At 36.1% G+C, this 20990-nt stretch overlaps 1 protein-coding gene across 1 annotated transcript in view; it reads left to right on the top strand.

Moving 5' to 3' along the window:
• LOC148950783 (uncharacterized) overlaps positions 1 to 17860 on the top strand; it is an 89295-nt gene extending 71435 nt beyond the window's left edge. The window contains exon 8 of the mRNA XM_089090011.1: positions 16952 to 17860. Within this exon, the coding sequence (XP_088946137.1) occupies positions 16952 to 17079 (128 nt within the window). The 3' untranslated portion in view covers positions 17080 to 17860. The remainder of the gene's footprint in view (positions 1 to 16951) is intronic.
• The last annotated feature ends 3130 nt before the right edge of the window (positions 17861 to 20990 follow it).

Genomic DNA, 20990 nt, shown 5'->3' with positions numbered 1-20990 from the left:
CTTTGGGGGATAAAAGCATCCTAAAAGACATAGTTATCGTATTTTCGACCATGTTGAACAAAATAGCTATCTCAAAATTTTGATCGGGTGACTTTGCGAAAAAAATAAGCTTGGGAGGGGACCTGGAAATATCCTCTCACATAACCCCTGACCCATCCCCCCCCCACCTACCAGAAAAAATCCCCCCTGAAAACGTCTGTATACTTCCCAACAACTAATACTACCCTATATGTTAATATTTGGTAAAGTTCATAACTTTCAGCCCTCCCCCCGGGGATTTCGGGGAATTAAGTCATCCTAAAAGACATATTTATGATATTTTCGACCATGCTGAACAAAATGGCTATCTCAAAATTTTGATCGGGTGACTTTGCGAAAAAAATGAGCGTGGGAGGGGGCCTAGTTGCCCTCCATTTTTTGGTCACTTAAAATTGGCACTAGAACTTTTAATTTCCGTTCCAATTAGCCCTCCCACGATTTTCTAGGACGACTGGGTCGATACGATCACCCCTGGAAAAAAAAACAACAAAAAACAAATAAACACGCATCCGTTATCTTTCTCCTGGCAAAAAATGCAAAATTCCACATTTTTGTACATAGGTTCTCAAAACCTCTACAGTAGGGTTCCCTGATACGCTGAATATGATGATGTGATTTTCAGTAAGGTTCTATATCTTTTAGGGTGTCTTTTCCTCTTTTTTCAAAAATAAGCCAAATTTTCTCAGGTGCTTAACTTTTGATGGGTTGGACTAAACTTGATGAAACGTATATATTTGAAATCAGCATTAAAATCTGATTGTTTTGATGTATCTATTGGTATCAAAATCCCGTTTTCTAGAGTTTCGGTTACCATTGAGCCAGGTCGCTCATTACTTACAGTTCGTTACCACGAACTGTTTGAAACTTCAGGCCCGTGGCTAACTTGAACATCTAGGAAGTCCTCTTCCGTTTTTCGGAGCGCCCACGCTTCAGAACCGTACTTGACCATTGTCACAATTTCCAATATTATAAATTTGGTTCGTGGACTTATACTCCTATTCTTCCAAACTTTTTTCAACTGTGAAAAACACCCTAAGCCTTGGCTATTCTACTTTTAGATAGATAGATAGATAGATAGATAATTTAATACGAAATATCACAAAACGGATAAATAGTCGCATTTACAAAAAAATTATGAAAACTATTTGTTGTAATTTTCAGTGAAGTATTGTCGGAATGAATTTTTGTAGCGTTTCGTGGCACTTGGAGTGCTTGGTTGTAGTTGGTTTGTGTGGCGGGTCTTTGGTCGGTTATCTTGTCTGATATCAGGTGGGAGAAGGTCGCGGTGTTTGGGAAGTCAAGATGGACTGGCCAAAGCTCATGAGGAGCTCGTGTCTTCTTTGTTCAAGTGTTGTGAGTTCTAGCTTCGCCAGACATTCCTCATAGGGCAATTGGCTGTCTCCTAGAATGATGCGCAAGGCTCTCTTTTGAATTGTTTCGAGCTTATTGCTCTGCTCTTTTGTGAGACCAGGATGCCAGAAAGGGCAGGCATATTCTAGGATTGGTCGCATGCGGCTCCTATAGTAGGTGACCAGGGCATTTTTGCTGAGTTGAAAGCGACGTAGCTTTGTCAGTGACCTAAGCAGAGGCATAGCCTGGGACAGCAAGTGATTTAAGTGGTCATCCCAAGTCAGTTTATCATTGAAGATAACACCCAGGATCTTCATTTTGTGAACTGCCGGTATGCCGACGTCAGGCAAGGCCGGTACGCTGTGCTTTAAGAAGGAAATTCTCATTATTGCCGACTTGGTCCTGTTGATGCTGAGTTTTCTTTCTAGGTAGTCCCGTTCGAGCTTCACGACCATTTCTTCTAGGTTAAGGATTTCACACAGTCTTTGTAGCAGCATCATTGTTAGGTCGTCTGCGAACTTCGCTCTGTCTCTGTGCCATTTAGCTATCGTGTTGCAAAGCAACAGGAAAAGGGTCGGACCTATTTTTGTTCCTTGAGGAATTCCACATGTAAGGTCTGTAGAGTCTGACAGTTCGCCTTTGTACCTTGTTTTTTGCTTCCGTTTTGAAAGGAAGCTTTCTACTATCTTTCTCAGGAATTCGTGAAAATTGGTCATGGACTGTAGAATCTCCTCGTGGCTAGACGTATCGAACGCTTTCCTGACGTCCCCTTGAAGGAGGTCGACAAATGCCCCGTCAACTTCTAGGTGACTTAGGATAGTCTCGACGATCTGGATAAGGTAGTGACTTGTACTGCACCCTCTTTGGAAGCCATACTGCCGGGAGTCAATTACTTCGCTGAGTTCCTCCAGAAGCCATCTGTTTATGAAAGTTTCGAATACTTTCGAGAGTAGCGGCGTGAGTGAGATCGGTCGGAGGTCTCCAAGTTCTTTGGGGTGTGTGACTTTGGGAACAGGGATTACGACTGCCTCCTTGAGCGGCTCAGGAAACGTCCCTGTTATCAGTGACTGGTTGATGATGGCAGCTATAGGCTCTGATAGGTAAGGAGCGTTTTCTTTGATCAAAATTGGCGGTGGATCCGCTGGGTGAGTGGCTTTCCGCGCAGGAATCTTTTCTAGGACCCTGCACACTTCAATAGGCAGAACGACTGGAATCTCAGATATCTTGGCGCTGAATGCACTCGTTTCGGCTGAAGGGTTGGATCTGCAGATTTTGGCAAACCACTCATTGAGATCATTTGCAGTGACCTGTTCACCTTTATCTTTTTGTATGTGAAAGGTCGTCGGGCGCTGGGGGCTTATTAAATCTCTAACTGTCTTGTGGAATGAGCGGGAGTCGGAGTTTACTGTTTTAGAGAGCTTTTCCCCATATGCTTTCTCAGCTTTCCTACATTCGTACACCACGGTGTTCCTCATTTTTTTCCAGCGCTCTCTGTTGCCTGAGGCGTGCACTTTATTACGCTTCCTGATGAGTTTCTTGATCTCTTGTGTGACCCATGGTTTGTCCGTAGAAGAGCGTTTGACACGTTTCTCTGGGAAGCATGAGTGGTAAGCGCTGGTTATCTCGGAATTTAAGAGTCCAACCATCTGGTTAACGTCAGATAATCTGTACAGTTGGGACCAGTTTTTATTTACGCACCATTTAGAGAATTCTTCTTTTCCTGGTGTAGTCAGAGGTCGGCAGACGAATGTTTCCTTGGTAGCCGTTGGCTTGGTTCCTTTGGGCTTCCACAGTACAGAGAAATGTGCGCTCCTTCCGAGGCTGGGGCTCGATTCGGGATCGTGGTAGAATTCTCCCATATCTGTGAAGATGAGGTCGATAGTTGATTTTTCCGTAGTAAGAATTTTTACTACCTGCTTCAGATCAAGAGATTGACTGATCCAGCGCCTGTCCAGATCATTAAAGTCGCCAAGCAATACTATACCGCTATTAGGATACATGCATCGAATATCGTCGATAGAATTTTGGAGGTGGTTGATTAGGGTTTTGCGGTAAGCGGCTCGCGGTGGAAAATAGAGGACTCCGAAAGTTATTGACGAAAACGCTCTTGGCAGTACTTTGGGTTTGATTTTCACCCAGAGCAGCTCATAGGTATCTGTGTGTTCAGCGAATGTCAAAACTTCGTGTTCAATATCTGCATTTATGTAAACACCCACTCCACCGCCATGTGTTATAACGTTGCCATCTTTATCCTTGCGATTTTTTGTGTAAAGGTCATAGCCTGGAATACTAGCAGTCGATGGGGTAGCGGACCAAGTTTCTGTGACACAGCATACCTCAACCCTCTCACATTTCAGTCGAACGCTAAGTTCTGTGATTTTGTTGCAGAGTGACTGGGCGTTAACAAGCATGACTCTTGGGAGGTCAAAAGGGTTGCTTTGCTGAGTTTTAGGAGGTCGAGTTGGTATTCTGGTCTTTTGTTGCTATTGTTGCCCTTGACCTGAGGAGGCTTCCTCATTCCGGTTATGGGCAGAGCTTTCGGCTCTCTTGAGCCTTCTTTTCTCGGCTTGAGACTGGAGCTGGAGTGGGGTGAGATCAGGGCCTATGTAGATTTCGCGGCGGGTGAAGGCGTCATCAGAGGTTCTCAGGTTCCGAGCGTTTTTCAGGATGTTATTTCGTTTCACAAAGGTTGAAGTGTCTTCTCTGAGCTTGACGAGTAGTTTTCTTGGTCTGCCGTTGTCGCTTGGTCTTCCAAAGCGCCTAGTCTCAACTATATCCCCCGTTTCCAGGGTAGCTCCCAAATCGTTGGTTCGGCAAAGGCCAAGAGCTATCTGTGCGTCTGGAGTTTCAGACTCTGGGACCCCTGATATAACTAGATTGAATCGCTTTGAATCACTTTTAACATCTTCACTGCACCCGACGTCTTTACCATTGATTAAATAAAAAAAAAAAAAAAAAAAATTAACTGAAAGTAAGGAACGACGTTAAAACTTAAAACGAACAGAAATTATTCCGTATATTAAACGGCTGTCCCCTCATCAACGCCTCGCTCTTTACGCTAAACTTTTTCATTGTTTAAAAAAAAAGAGTTGTGAGAAAGTCAAACTTTAGCGTAAAGAGCAAGGCGTTGAGAAGGGGACAGCCCCTTTCATATACGGAATAATTTCTGTTCGTTTTAAGTTTTAACGTCGTTCCTTACTTTCAGTTAAAAAAACTTGTTTTTTTTATTTAATTTTTGAACGTTTTTGAATTAATGCAAGTTTTGATTTTGGCTCAATGTACATGAATAATAAAAAAAAATTTAATATTAATTTTACTTTTATTTGGTTAAATGGCTTTCTCGAAACCTGTTTAATTTTATTTACGAACGTTTTTATTAGTAATAAATATACGTAACTTACAAATTAACTTACGTAACGAACCTCTATATTCTTATATTTTAATACGTATATTAGAGGGTTCGCCCCCTAATCAATACCTTGCTCTTTAAGCTATAGTTCGAATTTTTTTCCAATTCTTTAAAAATGACGCCTTAATCACAAATGCCGTTAATTAGAATAAATAGCTCTTATGAAAGTACTAAATAATCTTTGGCTTAAAGAGCGAGGTATTGACTAGGGGATGAAACCAATCATATACGTAATGTTTTCTGTGGTTTTAAGTTTTGATGTTGCTCCTTGCTTTCAGTTAAAAAACTCGTTTTTTATATATAATTTCTGATCTTTATTTAAATAATGCTGGGAAATCCGGCGCCCCCTTCATAGCAATGTCTCTTCTCCCATGAAAACTTCCTTCATGGTAAGATCCTCCCATATAACCCCTTATCCACTCCCCCCCACTCCCAGAAAAAATCCCCTCTGAAAACGTATGTATACTTCCCAATAACCAATACATATGTTAACATTGGGTAAAGTTCATAACTTTCAGCCCTCCCCCCGGGGACTTCGGGGGATTAAGTCATCCTAAAAGACATATTTATCATATTTTCAACCATGCTGAACAAAATGGCTATCTCAAAATTTTGATCGGTTGACTTTGGGAAAAAAAATGAGCGTGGGAGGGGGCCTAGTTGCCCTCCATTTTTTTGTCACTTAAAAGGGCACTAGAAATTTTAATTTCCGTTCGAATGAGCCCTCCCAAGATATTCTAGGACCACTGGGTCAATACGATCACCCCTGGGAAAAAAAAAAACAAAAAAACAAACAAAAAAACAAACAAATAAACACGCATCCGTGATCTTTCTTCTGGCAAAAAATGCAAAATTCCACATTTTTGTATATAGGACCTTGAAACCTCCGCAGTAGGTTTCTCTGATACGCTGAATATGATGGTGTGATTTTGATTAGGGTTCTATAAATTTTAGGGGGTCTTTCCCCCTTTTTTTGAAAATCAGCCAAATTTTCTAAGGCGCGTAACTTTTGATAGGTAGGACTAAACTTGATGAAACTTATATATTTGAAATCAGCATTAAAATTTGATTCTTTTGATACATCTATTGGTATCAAAATTTCGTTTTCTAAAGTTTCGGTTACCATTGAGCCGGGTCGCTCCTTACTTACAGTTCGTTGCCACGAACTGTTTGATTAAATAAAAAAATAAGCTTTTTTAATCTGAAAGTAAGGAGCGACATCAAAACTTAAAACGAAAAGAAATTATTCCGTTTATGAAAGGGGCTGTCCACTCCTCAACGCCTCGCTCTTTACGCTAAAGTTTTTTTTTAATGTTTAAAACATAAGGTCGGGAGACAGAGTCACACTTTAACGTAAGGAGCGAGGTGTTGAGGAGGGGACAGCCCCTTTCATATACGAAATAATTTCTGTTCGTTTTAAGTTTAAAAATTGCTCCTTACTTTCAGTTAAAAAAACTTGTTTTTTTTTAAAATTCAGTTTCTAAACGTTTTTGAATTAATGCAGCTTTGATTTTGGCTCACTGTATATGAATAATTAAAACGAAGTTTCCATATTAATTTTACTTTTTTTGGTTAAATGGCTTTCTCGAAATTTCGTTTTGACTTAACTTACGAATTAACTTACAGAACGAACTTCTATATTCGTATATTTTGATTATGTATATTAGGAAGTTCGCCCCCTAGTCGATACCTTGCTCTTTACGCTAAAGTTCAAACGTTGTTCCAATTCTTTAAGAATGACCTCTTAATCACAAAGGCCGTTAATTAGAATAAATGGCTCTGATGAAAGTACAAAAAAAACTTTAGCGTAAAGAGCAAGTTAATGACTAGGGGGCGAGCCCAATCATATACGTAATGATTTCTGCTCGTTTTAAGTTTTGATGGTGCTCCTTCCTTTCAGTTGAAATTTTTTTTTTTTTTATATTTAATTTCTGATTGTTTTTTTAAAGAATGCTGGAAAATCGGGCCCCCCTTTCATAGCAATGTCCCTTCCCCCATGAAAACTTTCTTCATGGAAAGATCCTCCCACGTATCACCCGACCCACCCACCCACCAAATACCAGAAAAAATCCCCCCTGAAAACTTCTTTATACTTCCCAATAACCAATACTATATGTAAACACTGGGCAAAGTTCATAACTTGCAGACCTTCCCCCGGAGACTGGGGGGATTCAGTAATACTGAAAGACATGGTTATTGTATTTTTTGAACATGCTGAACAAAATGACTATCTCAAAATTTTGATCGGGTGATTTTGGGAAAAAATAAGCGTGGGAGGGGGCCTTGTTGCCCTCCATTTTTTTGGTCACTCAAAAAGGGTCCTATAACTTTTAATTTCTATTTGAATGAGCCCTCCCGCGATATTCTAGAATCACTGGGTCGATACAATCACCCCTGTAAAAAAAAAAAAAGCACATCTGTGAATTTTCTTCTGGCAAAAAATACAAAGTTCCACATTTCTGCAGATAGGAGCTTGGAACTTCTATTGTAAGATTTTCTGATACGCTGAATCTGATGGTGTGATTTTCATTAAAGTTCTAGACTTTTAGGGGGTTTTTTCCCCTTTTTTTCAAAAATAAGGCAAATTTTCTCAGGCGCTTAGCTTTTGATGGGTAAGACTAAACATGATGAAACTTGTATATTTGAAAATCAGCTTAAAAATTTGATTCGTTTGATGTATCTATTGGTATCAAAATTTCGTTTTTTAGAGTTTCAGTTACTATTGAGCCGGGTCGCTCCTTACTTACTGTTCATTTCCACGAACTGTTTGATAATACCTATGTATGTGAAGCTGTCCACTTGATCAATTTTCTCGTTATCCAACATCTCGTCCTTCGCTTAATCCTAGTCTTAGCGACTTAGTCTTCTTAACATTAATTTTCAAACCACAAACTTTCAATTTGTGTGAATTACAGCTAGCACTTAAATTGTTACTTAAACTGTATATTATGCATGATTTTTTTAAGGGTAGGATATTTATTACATTTTGTCAATATACATGTCTCACCCGTTTAAAGTTAAAAATTTTGGAGGATAAATGAGTAAAGATAAGGGTTGAAAGTTTTACCCCCTCTCGTAAATTTTCCAGATGGGACACAACGCCTTTTGTGAGGCCTTGGCCCCAGTTGCTCTGGCCCTAATTGTCCCTAGGTACTTATGGATCCACCAAGCGCTGCATAAGAAAAATCAACGGGGATATATCAGTGATTCTGACACAATGCGGTAAGGGTGTATCCAGGATTTCTTTCGGGGGGGGGATTACAAAAGGATTTTTTCAGGGGGTGGTTTACAAAAAAAACTTACAAATTTGCACCAAAAACTTGTCTGTATTTATATTTTTACATTTTTACGAGTCGGAAAAATATTTTGGTTGGTGGGGGGGGGGGTTCAACCCCTCCCCCTCTGGATACAGCCTTGGAATGAGGATACACCTCCGTAATCCAGTATGAGACCTCTTTTTTTAATTTTAACGTGCTCCAAAGTTTCACTAAGCCAATTAGCGAATCCGAAGCTAATACGAAAAACGGAGGACGATTTGCTAGATGTTTTCCAGAGAAATTGCCTACGAATTGTTTTGCGTACCTGACTGACTGACCCTATCTCGAACATTAAGCTGTTCGAAAAATGGGGGTCAATCCCACTTTCTAGAGCCATAATGAGAAAAGGGTTGAGATGGCTAGGGCACGTTTTATGGATGAAGAATCACAGATTTTCCCAAGATCGTCCTTGTCGGGCAACCGTCTAGGGCCAAACGAAAAGCAGGTTGTCCCGAATGGGGTTGGAGGATGTCGTAAGGAAAGATTTAAGGGAAATGGGGACTTCCTGGGAGAGTGTAAAGAGGGAGGCTTTGAATGAGGCGCGTGCGTAGCTGTGTTGGCCTTAGGTGGCTTGTTGATGTAGTGAGTTGTTAGTAGTAGTAGTCGTAATTAGCTATGTCAAGGAAAATATTGAAAATATTATTAAACATATTTTTAACCTTTCGTTTTTAGAACAAAACAGAACGTTTCGTATAAAAAAGACCTTGTTATGTGATAAACTTTGTCTATATAGGCAAAAGAAAATATATAGGTTTCGCAATTCCTATATTGCGCATTATCCCTTATTATTACACACTGCACAGAGCGCAAAACTATAACTGTTATATTATGATTATTACTGTTACTATTATTGTTTCTTTTCTCTAGGTAGTAAAAATGAACCTTAATTGATGTTCTAAAACTAAAACATACTTATTTGGAATAACTGCTATATTTGTGCCGCAACTAGTAAAATAAGCATAAAGGTTGTATTTATATAGCTTAACTAAGCGTAACGTTCTTCCTGTTGTACATTACGTGTTAAACAGTTATTAAAAAACATTTTCTTATGCTTGGCCGGTCAACTTGGCGAGCTGCCTACTTTTTTTCTACTGTTTTTACTAGTTACTTTTTACTGAATTTGAATATTTTCTTGATTATGTAAAATGAGTGTTAATACAACTATTTCATGAAAGTATACCTCAAAAACATTTTTCATATGTGAATCTGGGTTTGGGAGGATTCCATTTTTGTTTTGTTTCCAGTGAGACTTTCTGGAATGTGAAACAGAAATAGCCAACAAGTTTTTGCTTCTATGCCAAAAATATGTTGTTTTTTTTCTGTTCCTGTTGTGTTTTTTTTATTTTTTTATTCTCTCTCTCTCTTTTTTACGTATAAATAACAGTTCATTAGGGACAAATCTTTTTATCTGACAGCGAAACAGCAACAAAATTTCTGGATATTTCGGTCACACAGTGACTGCCATCAGCAGATAAACTAAAAAATGGAAATAAAACACCGACATCTATACAAAACAACAAGTGTTGGTTTGCTTTGTAAAAATATACGTATTTTATTTGTATTGTTCTAGTTCATTGGCTGACGACGGCCAATGCATATGCGACCGAAATACCCAGAGATTTTTTTGTAATTTCACTGTCAAATAAAAGGATTTGTTTCTATGGAACTGTTATTTGTTCGTCATGCAAAGGCATTGTGGTCTTCCAAAATACCTACGTCTCTTTTTTTCTAGCGTTATGTACATAATCTGTCATTTGTAGTTATGTCCCTGTGTCAAAAGTTTGTCATACCCAATTTTGTCTGTCATACCCAATTATTTCTCTCTCCTTAATCGATGCAATAGTGTTTTCACATAGTGCCATAAGACCTTGCCCAGTAGCATAACAAAAGACTTTATGTTACATTATACAATCTTACGGAACAAATTTTGTTCGGAAAGCAGAATCGAGGTCCACTTAAAAACAGCTCCACTTAAAACGCAAGCTCATGGCACGTAACGAAAAAGTCCAAACAGTTGCAACAAAATGGAATTTCTCGATGAGTAAGCAATAAATTTAAAAAATAAATTAATAAACTTTTTCTAAAAAGCCTTTGCTTTTTCTAAAAAAGCATTTACTAAAAAGCTAAAAACTTTCTTAAAAGCCTTGAACGGTTAAGCAGAGCTTGAATCCCCGTCTTCATTCCACATTTTTCATTTTTGCACAGTTTGCTAATGATGACTGTGGTGGTTTTAGACGATGATTATCGTGGTTTGATGGATTTTTACGTCAACACAGCGTAAAATTACTTGTTTAAATGTCAAAGATTATGTTTAACATACCGTAGCTTAACCACTTGGCATAAATAATTACGTACGTATTGTTAATTTTTGTCTATTTGCAAAGTGTAGTACTTTTTGTTATGTCTTTTTCGCTGTAATCGAAAGATCTAAACAAAGCTAGCATACATATTGTCTTAACTTTGGATAAATTAAAAGTTTCAATAAATTAAAAAGGAGGATAAATAAGAAATTTTTACTTTTATTTTTTTTTAGTAACCGAATCCTCATTTTTTATTGATTGATCCGAAAAAAATTGAAATGTCGTACTTATAACTGGATAAATTCAAGAAACAGACTTTATCTGTTTGAATCTATGATTGGGAGGATTGCTCTTTTGTCATAAAATTAGCCAAATTCGGCATACCAAAACGAAAATAGAGCTTACCAAATGTGTCAGACCACAAAGAAATAGAAAATTATCTTGTAAACAATGTTTTAACTCAAATTATTTTTTTCTTCTTACTGGTTTAAAATTTTCAACAAAAGAACCAATCAGGATAAGGCTATTCTTGCCGACTCGAAACTTGACATAGCAACAACATTAAAAAAGGCGGAGCTAATTGGTTTCCTTTTCTGACATATGCTTAAAAAATAATGTAGATAAAGTAGGTCCCAAAAAAATAAGCAATTGGAATTAAAGCACACTGTTACCACGGACGTATTAGGCAATAATCTCTTTTTTCTACTAGATCATGCCCGATTTTTTCTTGACTGATGCGAATCTGCTTTCAGAAATATCCTCATTATTCTGTCTATTTAAAAACTTCTGCTTGTTTTAATGGGTTTTGTTCAGACATAGTCTAAAATCTTATTGCTTTTTACTTCATAAATATTATGCTAGCTTTGTATCGGCAAATCATCAATCCTGTATTTTCAATTTAGGCTAATTGCAATTCTTCGGCTTGTTTTGTTTATTTATTTTTTATTTATTTATTTATTATTGTTTATTTTGGGTTATTTTTTTATCCATGGATTAAAGCTTTCATGCTCTTTGTTTACTTAGTATTGTACCCTATTCACCTAAGGGGAAAATTATCATGCTTCTATGTTCTGTGTCGAAAATGTTATCGAATTAAAAAATGAGCGTACCATGCAGGCAAGTCATCAGAAATCTTTTTCAGGGGGGAGGGGAGGGCAATAGTAAATAAATGGAAGGGGAGCTAAATATAAAAACTAAATTTATTTGAGAATTTGAATAAGAAGTGCCCAGATTTTGGAGGGAACGGGCACGAAGGCACACCCTTCCCCCTACGAACATCCCTGATACCAAATGTGTTATATTCAGCTTTTTAATTTGAGTGGTACGCTTACGAATATATTCCGAACATATTCTATATTCCGTCTATTTACGAAGCTCTGTTTGTTTTGTTCGTTTTTTCCAGCCCTAATCTAAAGTTATGTTTTTCTCCACTTGCTAAATAGTATGCTAGCTTTGTATAAATCGGAAATCATCAATAATTATCGAAAAAAATGTTTTAAGTGAGTCTACGCAAAAGATCGATAGCAAATATTATTCCTTAGTTTATGGAATATTACAGTCCACTTCTTGTCACTACAAGATGTATCTCTACTTTCAGGCATCCCCCCTTCCACCTAGAGGATAAAAATACACGAAATGTGCACATACTTGGTAATTTTCTGCAAAAAAATAAATCGCCACAGCTTCAAACTCCAAGACTCATCACTAACACAATTCCCAACCAAATAACTCCCCATCGCATAGCTCCATATCCAACAACTTGTCATACAACTCCCTACCATTCAAACTCTAATTTAGTTGGTAATTTGTAACAACACCAAAATTCTCAATTTTTGAATCACAGGGTAAAATGTAACTTGACTTCCGCGAAAATTGACATTAACAGGGCTTTTGAAGCCACTAATTACGTACAAATAGTAGGATGTGTCGTGAGGGGTCGTAGGGACATTCTTGGGTAGGCAATACAAAATTCTAGGAAAAACTTATATAATCTCCTTATTCTTCTCAATTCAATTTTCAAATATTAACACTTATTACCAGAAAGTCATATTTTATCAGAATAAACTGTCAGGTTAGTCAATATAGAAAAAATATGAGGATAAGGCGGAATTCTGAATAAAACTTATCTAATTTTCTTTTCTAGATTAACGTATTTTTAAATACCAATGTAAATTACAGCGAGTTCAGATATGTATTAGTAAAAACTGTCACCGTAAGTGTCCTACTCAGGTCAATCGCTTTATTTCTGCCCAAAATCTGACTTTAGAAAATACACTCTATTACAAAGATTATTCTAAAATTTTCACAAGCCTTTTTTTCATAAGCCTTCTAGAATATTTTTGTAAAGTTCTCCACCTGTGGTGTTAATTCTTGAAAATTAAGCCACGGGATGGGGGGGGGGGGGTGAAATATATTTTTCTAAATCTAGGAGGGGGCAAATTTGTCAAATTTTTTCATTTAAAATATTAAAAAAAGGTTTTTTGAATTTAAACATCCCGAAAAGGTATTTTTCGAAATCTAGAAGGGGAGTAAAAAGTCTAGGGGCCAACCGCCCCCCCCCCCCCTCATTTGACGCCACTGATTTTCACAGAAGATTTTTGCAAAGGCGTCGTAAATATTTTGTAGAATCCAAATTCTTTATTCAAAATGCCATTATAATGCTGATTAAGGCAAGGGTGAGGTATCTTGTTTATTTTTTTTAATTGGTCCAAGGGCGTTTAAAACTTGAAAATATTACGTTCAATTTTAAAATTTGATCAGACCAGATGCTGGAAGAGTTGTCCTCGAACAAGACGATACCAACATGCGATGTTTTGCTTTTCGACGCTTGCTCACATTTGTACAAAGTGACTTCAAAACTAGTAAACAAGCTTAGGTGGATGTCTAACACAATTTCTGAAATGCAGGGACGGATCCAGGACCTTTTTAAGGGGGGGCGCAAAAAGGTTGACCTGATAAACTTGCGTTAGGAACAAGTTTAATTAACGCAAATTTGCGTTAATTAAGTAAATTACACTACTTTAGACGACGTTAGGGGGGGGGCATGCGCCCCCATGGATACGCCACTGCTGAAATGGTGTGTTTACCATGTATTGATTTTATTGATTCTACCGTGTTATGTTTATGAACTAATCAGTAAGCTGAAATATCCTTGTTCAGCTTACTCAGCAATCCTTGTTCAGCAGAATAAGTAATTCTGCCTTGGATAGCAGAAATTAGTTGCTATTTCTGAATGTTTTAAGCTACTCGTTGTGTTTTGTTTAAGAAGTTCGCATGGAGAGGGGGGGGGATGATCTTCGTAAATTTTACCGAATCACTACCTGATTTGTACCGAATTTTCTGCAGAAATAAAGAATTTTGCTAAATTTCAGCCGATTTTGCTTAATTTGTGCCGAAATTTTCGCCTTCGGCAAAAATTTTACCAAATGCCAAAAAAGTTGGGGGCGGCACACCTCTCCCTGCCACCCCCTCGGGACGCCCCTGGCTGTAGATGGGGAGTTCAGTGATGGATAATAGGGATATGGTGGCGTGTGGTGGGTTGTTGCAGAGTAGGGGTAGAGTGGGAATACTAAAACCCTTAAAGGCGGGTTGTATTTTTCTAATGAGTCCTGATTAACAGCACATAATCACTTAGCTGTTATTTTTAATTCATTATTGCTTTTTAATATTTTAATTTTACTTATAGCCTCTTTTTTACTAAATTGAATACTTCAAGGTACTGTGTGATATTATATAGGCTATTGTTCGATACTTAAAGCTATTCATTAAAAAAAAACTTTTCTAAAAAAGTTTTTTCAAAGAAAATAAAGGAGTCCTCCTGAAACGAACAGAACGGTAATTTCATAGCAGTTTGTTTTGTTTGTTGCTGCAACATTTTGAATCGGAGAGTCTATACATTATCCACAATCCACTAATTGATCTCTATACATTTGAAAGGAATGTGTTGAAAAAGAGAAAAGCATTTATCAAGATTTACTGCATATCAGAATATTGAAACTGGATTGAAGGTTCAAAGCAAAATGATATATTAACACAATTCCTGGATGCTTGAGCTGTTTTTAATTTTTCAATATAATAATGATGAAAGACAAGCTGTTTAAACTATCTTTTACTTTCAGCAAAAAACAAAGGACACTCTGGGATTTAGTAGGTTTGAGGGGGTAAGTTCCATTCAATTTGTGGTAATTCAAGATTGGCTGAATTATTTACTTTAATTTCTGTTTTTTCCAAGTTTTTTTTCTAGTAATTCATAGCAACATTTGTCCTTTTTAAGGTTCACTTGATTATTTATTTTAATTTCTGCTCGTTTCAGGTCTCATTTGTTCATTCACGCTAATTTTTGTTCTTTTATAGAGTTACTTAAACTATGAAGCTCGCTATTTAATAAATTGCAGCTATTGCAGCAACCATGATTCTACTAAATTTTCTTTAAACACTTTTTTTAAGTTATTTTTCTAAATTAATTTTTCCTAAGTTCTTGACTTGACATTGTTTATTGTGTATTAATTATAGGAATATTTATAATTTTTAAAGCTTTTCTACTTAAGAATTTAAATACTGGATTGTCATTTGAATTACTGGCAAAATTTGAACGTTCCGTCAAAGCGTTCCATTTATCGCAGTTTGGCACGAGTTTTTTAAAATTATTTTTGCTATAAAATTTTGGGCTGTCATGAAGGGAATTTCAAGTTACACGGATTTAAAATTCTACACATTTTTCACTCTTCAATGGGTTTCCCAAGCCATCTCTTCCGAAGCCATCCTAACCTCCATCTTATGGACCCTTTAATATAAATGTATTTCATTATAAGCTTAAACTCGTTTCTTAATCCATCTTTTTATTAAGAGAATCTTGAAGGGCCCCTTTTGTATAGCTGTTATTTTTCTAAATATGATTTAAATATAATAAATGTTTAGGTTATTTATAAAAATAGTTCTCCTTTTTAGTCTTTAAAACAAAATTTTGGAGGTCATGAATCGATTCTGCTGAATTTTTTTTTCCGAAATGTCGTGTATTCATTGAACTTTCTTTATCTCTTTCTACATGCCCTGTAAGCAAGGTTGTATCCAGAGGGGGGGGGGGGGGTAGGGGGTTTGACCCTCCTGAAATTTTTGCCCGGCTCGTAAAAATATAAAAAAAATGTGCATACAATTTTTTTTCTGTTTTTATTGTAAGTCCCCTCCCTTCCCGAACAAAAATCCTGGATGCGCCCTTGCCTGTAAGTTTTAAGCAGATCGACAAAAGAAAATTTTGAATTTTAATTCAAGAATCGATACCACCATAAACTACACTTCTTTAAAATGCCTCTCAAAATTAAACATTGCCATGTTATGACTTTAGAAATAATTGAGTCTCTTTAATAATCGTAAACAATGGGCAGATATTTATGTTGGACTTTTTTGCGGCTGTTGAGGGGAGGGAAAAGAAAAAGCAAAACAAAGGGTAAGTATTTGAGAATAATCTGAGTTTACGAGAGCTTTTCAAGGACCTTGGGCCATTCGGGAGCCGCGCGGTGCCAGGATATCCCAGCCCAACAGTTCCCTGTAATATAAGATTTCGAGTTTGATTTACCTACAGCGATCAGGGATGTAACTGTGAGCCCACAACTTCTTGTTGTCCATGAGTTGTATTTTGATTTTAGGCAAAGATGTATGCTATCAAATAAATTTCCCAAAATCATATTTTTTTTTTTACTTTCTCAGCAATTTATTATTAAATTACGTATTACCGTAAATAAAATAAAACTTTGCTTTCAAACGAACTCCAAGACCTGTAATCGCTGTGAAAGAGCTTTCCCCTCATTTACGACTTATGCTTTTTTTTTTAGTCTTAACCCCAAGAGACCATGATTGTTGTGAGAGAATTGTATTCGTACCAAAAGCGTTCGAACGAACCAATGAAAAAACCTATATGTCAATTAATAAAAAATTAAAGAATTATTTTAACTTTGAAAATATTTAAATTTTAAAAAATATTATAAATATTTTGTTTGTATCTGATGAGATATTATACGTAATTAGGAATTAGATATTTTGAATACCACACTGCCTTTCTTGATCATAAATAAAGTTCAAATAGGGATAAATCCTTTTAATAGATAGTGACAATTCACACAAAAATACTGGACATTTCTGCTGATGACGGTAACTGCACGTGTGATCGAAATATCTAGTATTTTTTGTATTTATCCCTATATATATATATATATATATATATATATATATATATATATATATATATATATATATATATATATATATATATATATATATATATATATATATATATATATATATATATATATATATATATATATATATATATATATATATATATATATATATATATATAATATATATATATATATATATATATATATATATATATATATATATATATATATATATATATATATGTATATATATATATATATAGTTTTTCTATTAATATAACATTCTTAATAGAATATTGTTGGTATTCATTTATATTCAATAAAATATTATATGTAAATATTCCAATATTTGCCTTATTTCAGACGAACCGCAAGAGACCTGCAGTCGCTGTGAAAGAGTTTTTCTTGTACCAGCAGCAAATCCAGATGTTAAAGAGTGCAGTAACTGTAGAGTAGCTCATACGGCTCAAAATAAGCCAGGCACAACATAAAAATGAACGAAAACTGCAAGTGCCAAGGACTGTGAAAATAGAATCTGATTGTTTCAATCGGTTAAGTTAAAACTTATAAAACAAAAATATATCTTGAAAATTAGGAAAAATCGGGAACTCGGAAAAAGAAACAGAAAGGAATAGCATGTGTAGTTTTTGCTAGTAGTGGGTGTAAAAATAAAAAAAGTGGACGAAAAATCAGCAAAAAATTAGCTAAAAACAATTAGCACTAAATAGCTTAAGAGAGTGTTGCTTACATTTGAAGGTGTAGTTACTTTCGGGAATCAATAAATTACTAATGCTTGAATTTTTCCGGATAGAAGGCGCTGTTAAATTTAACTAATTAGTTTTGTTTATTTATTTCCGCGGTTGAACGTGGCAACACTGACTAAAATTTGGTAGTACCACCCACAAAAGTTACGTAATTTTAAAACAATCAAAAAATAAACCATAGAAAATCGCAGTTTTCAGATATGAGCAGACCTAACATAGGTCAAGGGGGGGGGGAGGCAAAAATATTTTAATTTTGATGTCCTTGGTATTTTAAAAGATTTCCAGTTGGAGCTTAGAGATACTTTATTTGATGATCCTGTTGTTATTTAGTTATTCGTGATTTTCTTTTTTACAATTTATGTTTATGAGAGTACCCAGTGATCAATAAGGTTGAAACATGTTACAAACGGCAATAAAATTTTTATGTTTACATTTTTTTTTTCGCGTGACCAATTTTGGTTGATGTATTATTTTATTACAACAATTTTATTGTATGTGTTAAGTTAGAACAAATTAAAGAAGTTCTTATGATATATATAGTGCAACATATCCATTTAGGTACTTTTCACCTCGTTAACAATCACTAGGGAAATGAAAATGGACGTATCTTAAATTACATTTGGACTTACTGTTTATAAATGAATTTAGTGAAAATGGAGGAAGAGCAATTTTGACGATTTATTCGTATGGTTCGTATGTTCTTAGGTTCTATGTTCGTATGGTTCGTATGGTTCATATGTTCTTGTTCGTATGGTTCATAGGTTCTTGTTCCATGTCATTAAGCAGAGTACCAAACTTACAAATTAGCTTAGCGTTTGTTATGCACCTCAGTAGCAGATGTGTCCATTGGAAAGGGGGGAAGCGGTCGGAGCAAACCCCCTCGATATTGAAAAATATTTTTTTGTTAAAAAATAAAATACGGATTTTTTTAAACTTTTATGTATTTTCATTTAAAAAGAAATTGAAAAAACCTCTCCCTCTTGTTAAATTTTCGTGAATTGGCACCCAAATAGTAAATTAGTAAATTAGACCGTCAAAAATCAGGATAATAGGCTTCCAAAGTTGTGATTTTTGGAAGTTAAACTCTAAATTAAGTGTGCGTAGCTGTGTTGATCTCAGTTAGCTTAGTGCAATGGCTAAAAAAAAGTGAATTCTTTTCAAGTGAACTTAAAGTTCAGTTTTACACAAATTTATCATAAACGCGGTGGTTGTTGCCTCCCTCCCCATCGTACTGCCAATCTTTTTTTTGTGTCTGACGAACACTTTATTCAAAGCCGTTTAGAATGCAGCAAATATTAGCCGGCTGTTAAATGTATTTTAACGTTTATCTAGTGCCTTTCGACACATTTAGACTGGAAGTTTAATTGTCTAAGCACATACAACTAACGTTCCCATTCGTTTTTCAAACATTATGATAAAAATGTCCTATCCTGGCATGCTTAGAAAAGGCCCTCAACATGCCCTGAAAGTCTTAATCTCATGCCTTTATCCGTTCCTGAGGTATTGTAGATGCATATTGACAACCTGGATGCATAAAGTGTCTTTTGAATTAGTTCAACATCCCTCTCAACGTTCCATAAAAATTTTAACTTAATACCCTTAGCTTCTTCTGGATTATTGCATATACGTCATTTGTACAACCTTGATGAACGTAATGTCTTTTGATTTAGTTCTGCATCAACTTCAACAGTTGAAACACTAACGTAGAAGTTTCAACTTAACACTTTTAGCCATTCCTGGGTTATTGCAGATATCCCCTTTTGACTATCATTGCGAACATTTTGTCGTTTGATTTAGTTCAGCATCCCCTAAAGAATGTCTTGAAAGTTTCAGTTTAAAGCCTATAGCAGTTCCTGAAGTATTATAGATACTCCCTTTTATATAAATTCGCTTTTTATAATAAGCTTTTTTCTTATAAAAATTCCTTCCACGCCAAATGGCATGAAGAGAAAAATGCATTTTTAGAAAATTTAAATAATTTATATTTTTTCAAAAAACACATAATAACCTACAGCTGACTATAGAAGTACAATGAGAACACTGATGGCTGTATCCCCTCTTATTTCGATAATATGTGTACGTAAAATAAAATATTACACACATATACTTACTCACTAGCATAGGGGGGAAAGGGATGACAGTACCCCTTAGAAAGGAAATTTTCAGAAGAAATCCCTCCCTTACAAAACCCGCAAATGATGATCATAAAATTTATATGCCGCATCCCCCCGCCCTGAGTTTTTCTTAGCTCCAATGTAAGAAAATGAAGACTGCAGTAGTAGCCCTCCTCATTTTTAAAATATTTTATCGTTTAAAAAAACGTTAGTCAAGAAAAAAAAGTCTCCTTAAGTCAAGGAATCAAGAGTCTAATTAGCTGGTACGTACATGCTAAACGTTCCAAATAGTACAGGGCCAGATCTAGATCAAACTGGGGAGGGGGGGCATTGTGACGAGGGTACCAGTAAGCAAAATCTTGGGGGGGTCCAACGTGACAAGGACGCTAATAATTGACTAGATTGACAAATTTATTTTTAAAAAGAGTGAAAAAAAGGAATAAGGATGCCAGAAAAATCTTGAGGAGTTGGTCCCGCCCCCTCCCCTCAGTCTACCAGTGAGATCGTATGAACGACGTTTGATTTTCCAGCTGCATTAATTCCTGAAATATTTAGCTTTTACCATAGTGGCACCATCACTTACCACAATCAAATTTATGTGCCGGAAGGTTTTAGAACCTAAGATTAACTTTCGACTGTGCGCTTGCTCAATATCCAGTTTATTTTAGATTGAAGAAAAACATGTGAGCCTACATGTAGAATAAACAGGAAGAGGCTACAAACTCGAATTGAATATGGCGAGGAGTTAATATTTTGCAAATAAGGGTAATCGTATTTGATTCCAAGTTAGCCGTCGGTAAGCTTTCTGCAAGAACCAGCTTAAAACAACGCCCGACGGTGAGAGTCAATAGAGATATTCAAGGTCTATTATCTATAAATTAATATTCGAGTTAGAAGGGGGAGGCAGAATATCCAGCCCCCTAGGTTTTTGAACTCCCTCCCTAAATTACTCTGTTGGTGTTTTTTTTAATTTTTTTTTTTGTATTTTCACTGAAAAAAGTAATCTCCCCCTAGAAATAAATATAACAACTATGATAAGATATATTCATATGAGTTACTCATTAATGACGGTTAATAATGATTTTATGTCTTGATTTTATTAATAAAAGTTTTGAATATATTGATCAGTAGTATAGGCTACTGGATCCGGTGGCTAGGACGCAGCTACTGGATCCGGTTGCTAGGATGCTCCGGTTGACTTATGTAAATTAGGCACTCCTCCTGTCTTATGTAACTAAGGCGCTCCCACTGACTTATGTAACTTAGGTGCTCTCACGGAATCCATAGGAGTTCTGGCAGACTTATGTAAATTAGGTACTCTCACGGGATCCATAGGAGTTTCGGCTGAATTATGTGAATTAGGCACTCTGGCTGACTTGTGTAAACTATGCGCTCCTCTTGTAAGGAAGCATATACAAAGGTCGGTAACTCCAAAGCGCTCCTCTTCGCGCAGCGGCTTGATACGGTTGCAAGGGCAAACAGCAGCCGGATCTGGTCGCTAGGATGCGCAGCAGCCGGTTACAA

This window comes from Artemia sp. Qi Xiang Cuo, chromosome 6 (assembly GCF_049724085.1).
Source record: "Artemia sp. Qi Xiang Cuo chromosome 6, ASM4972408v1, whole genome shotgun sequence".
NCBI classification, from domain to species: Eukaryota; Metazoa; Arthropoda; class Branchiopoda; order Anostraca; family Artemiidae; genus Artemia; species Artemia sp. Qi Xiang Cuo.
Note: the sequence above shows the minus strand (reverse complement) of the source record. Positions and strands in the feature narration are given on the sequence as shown.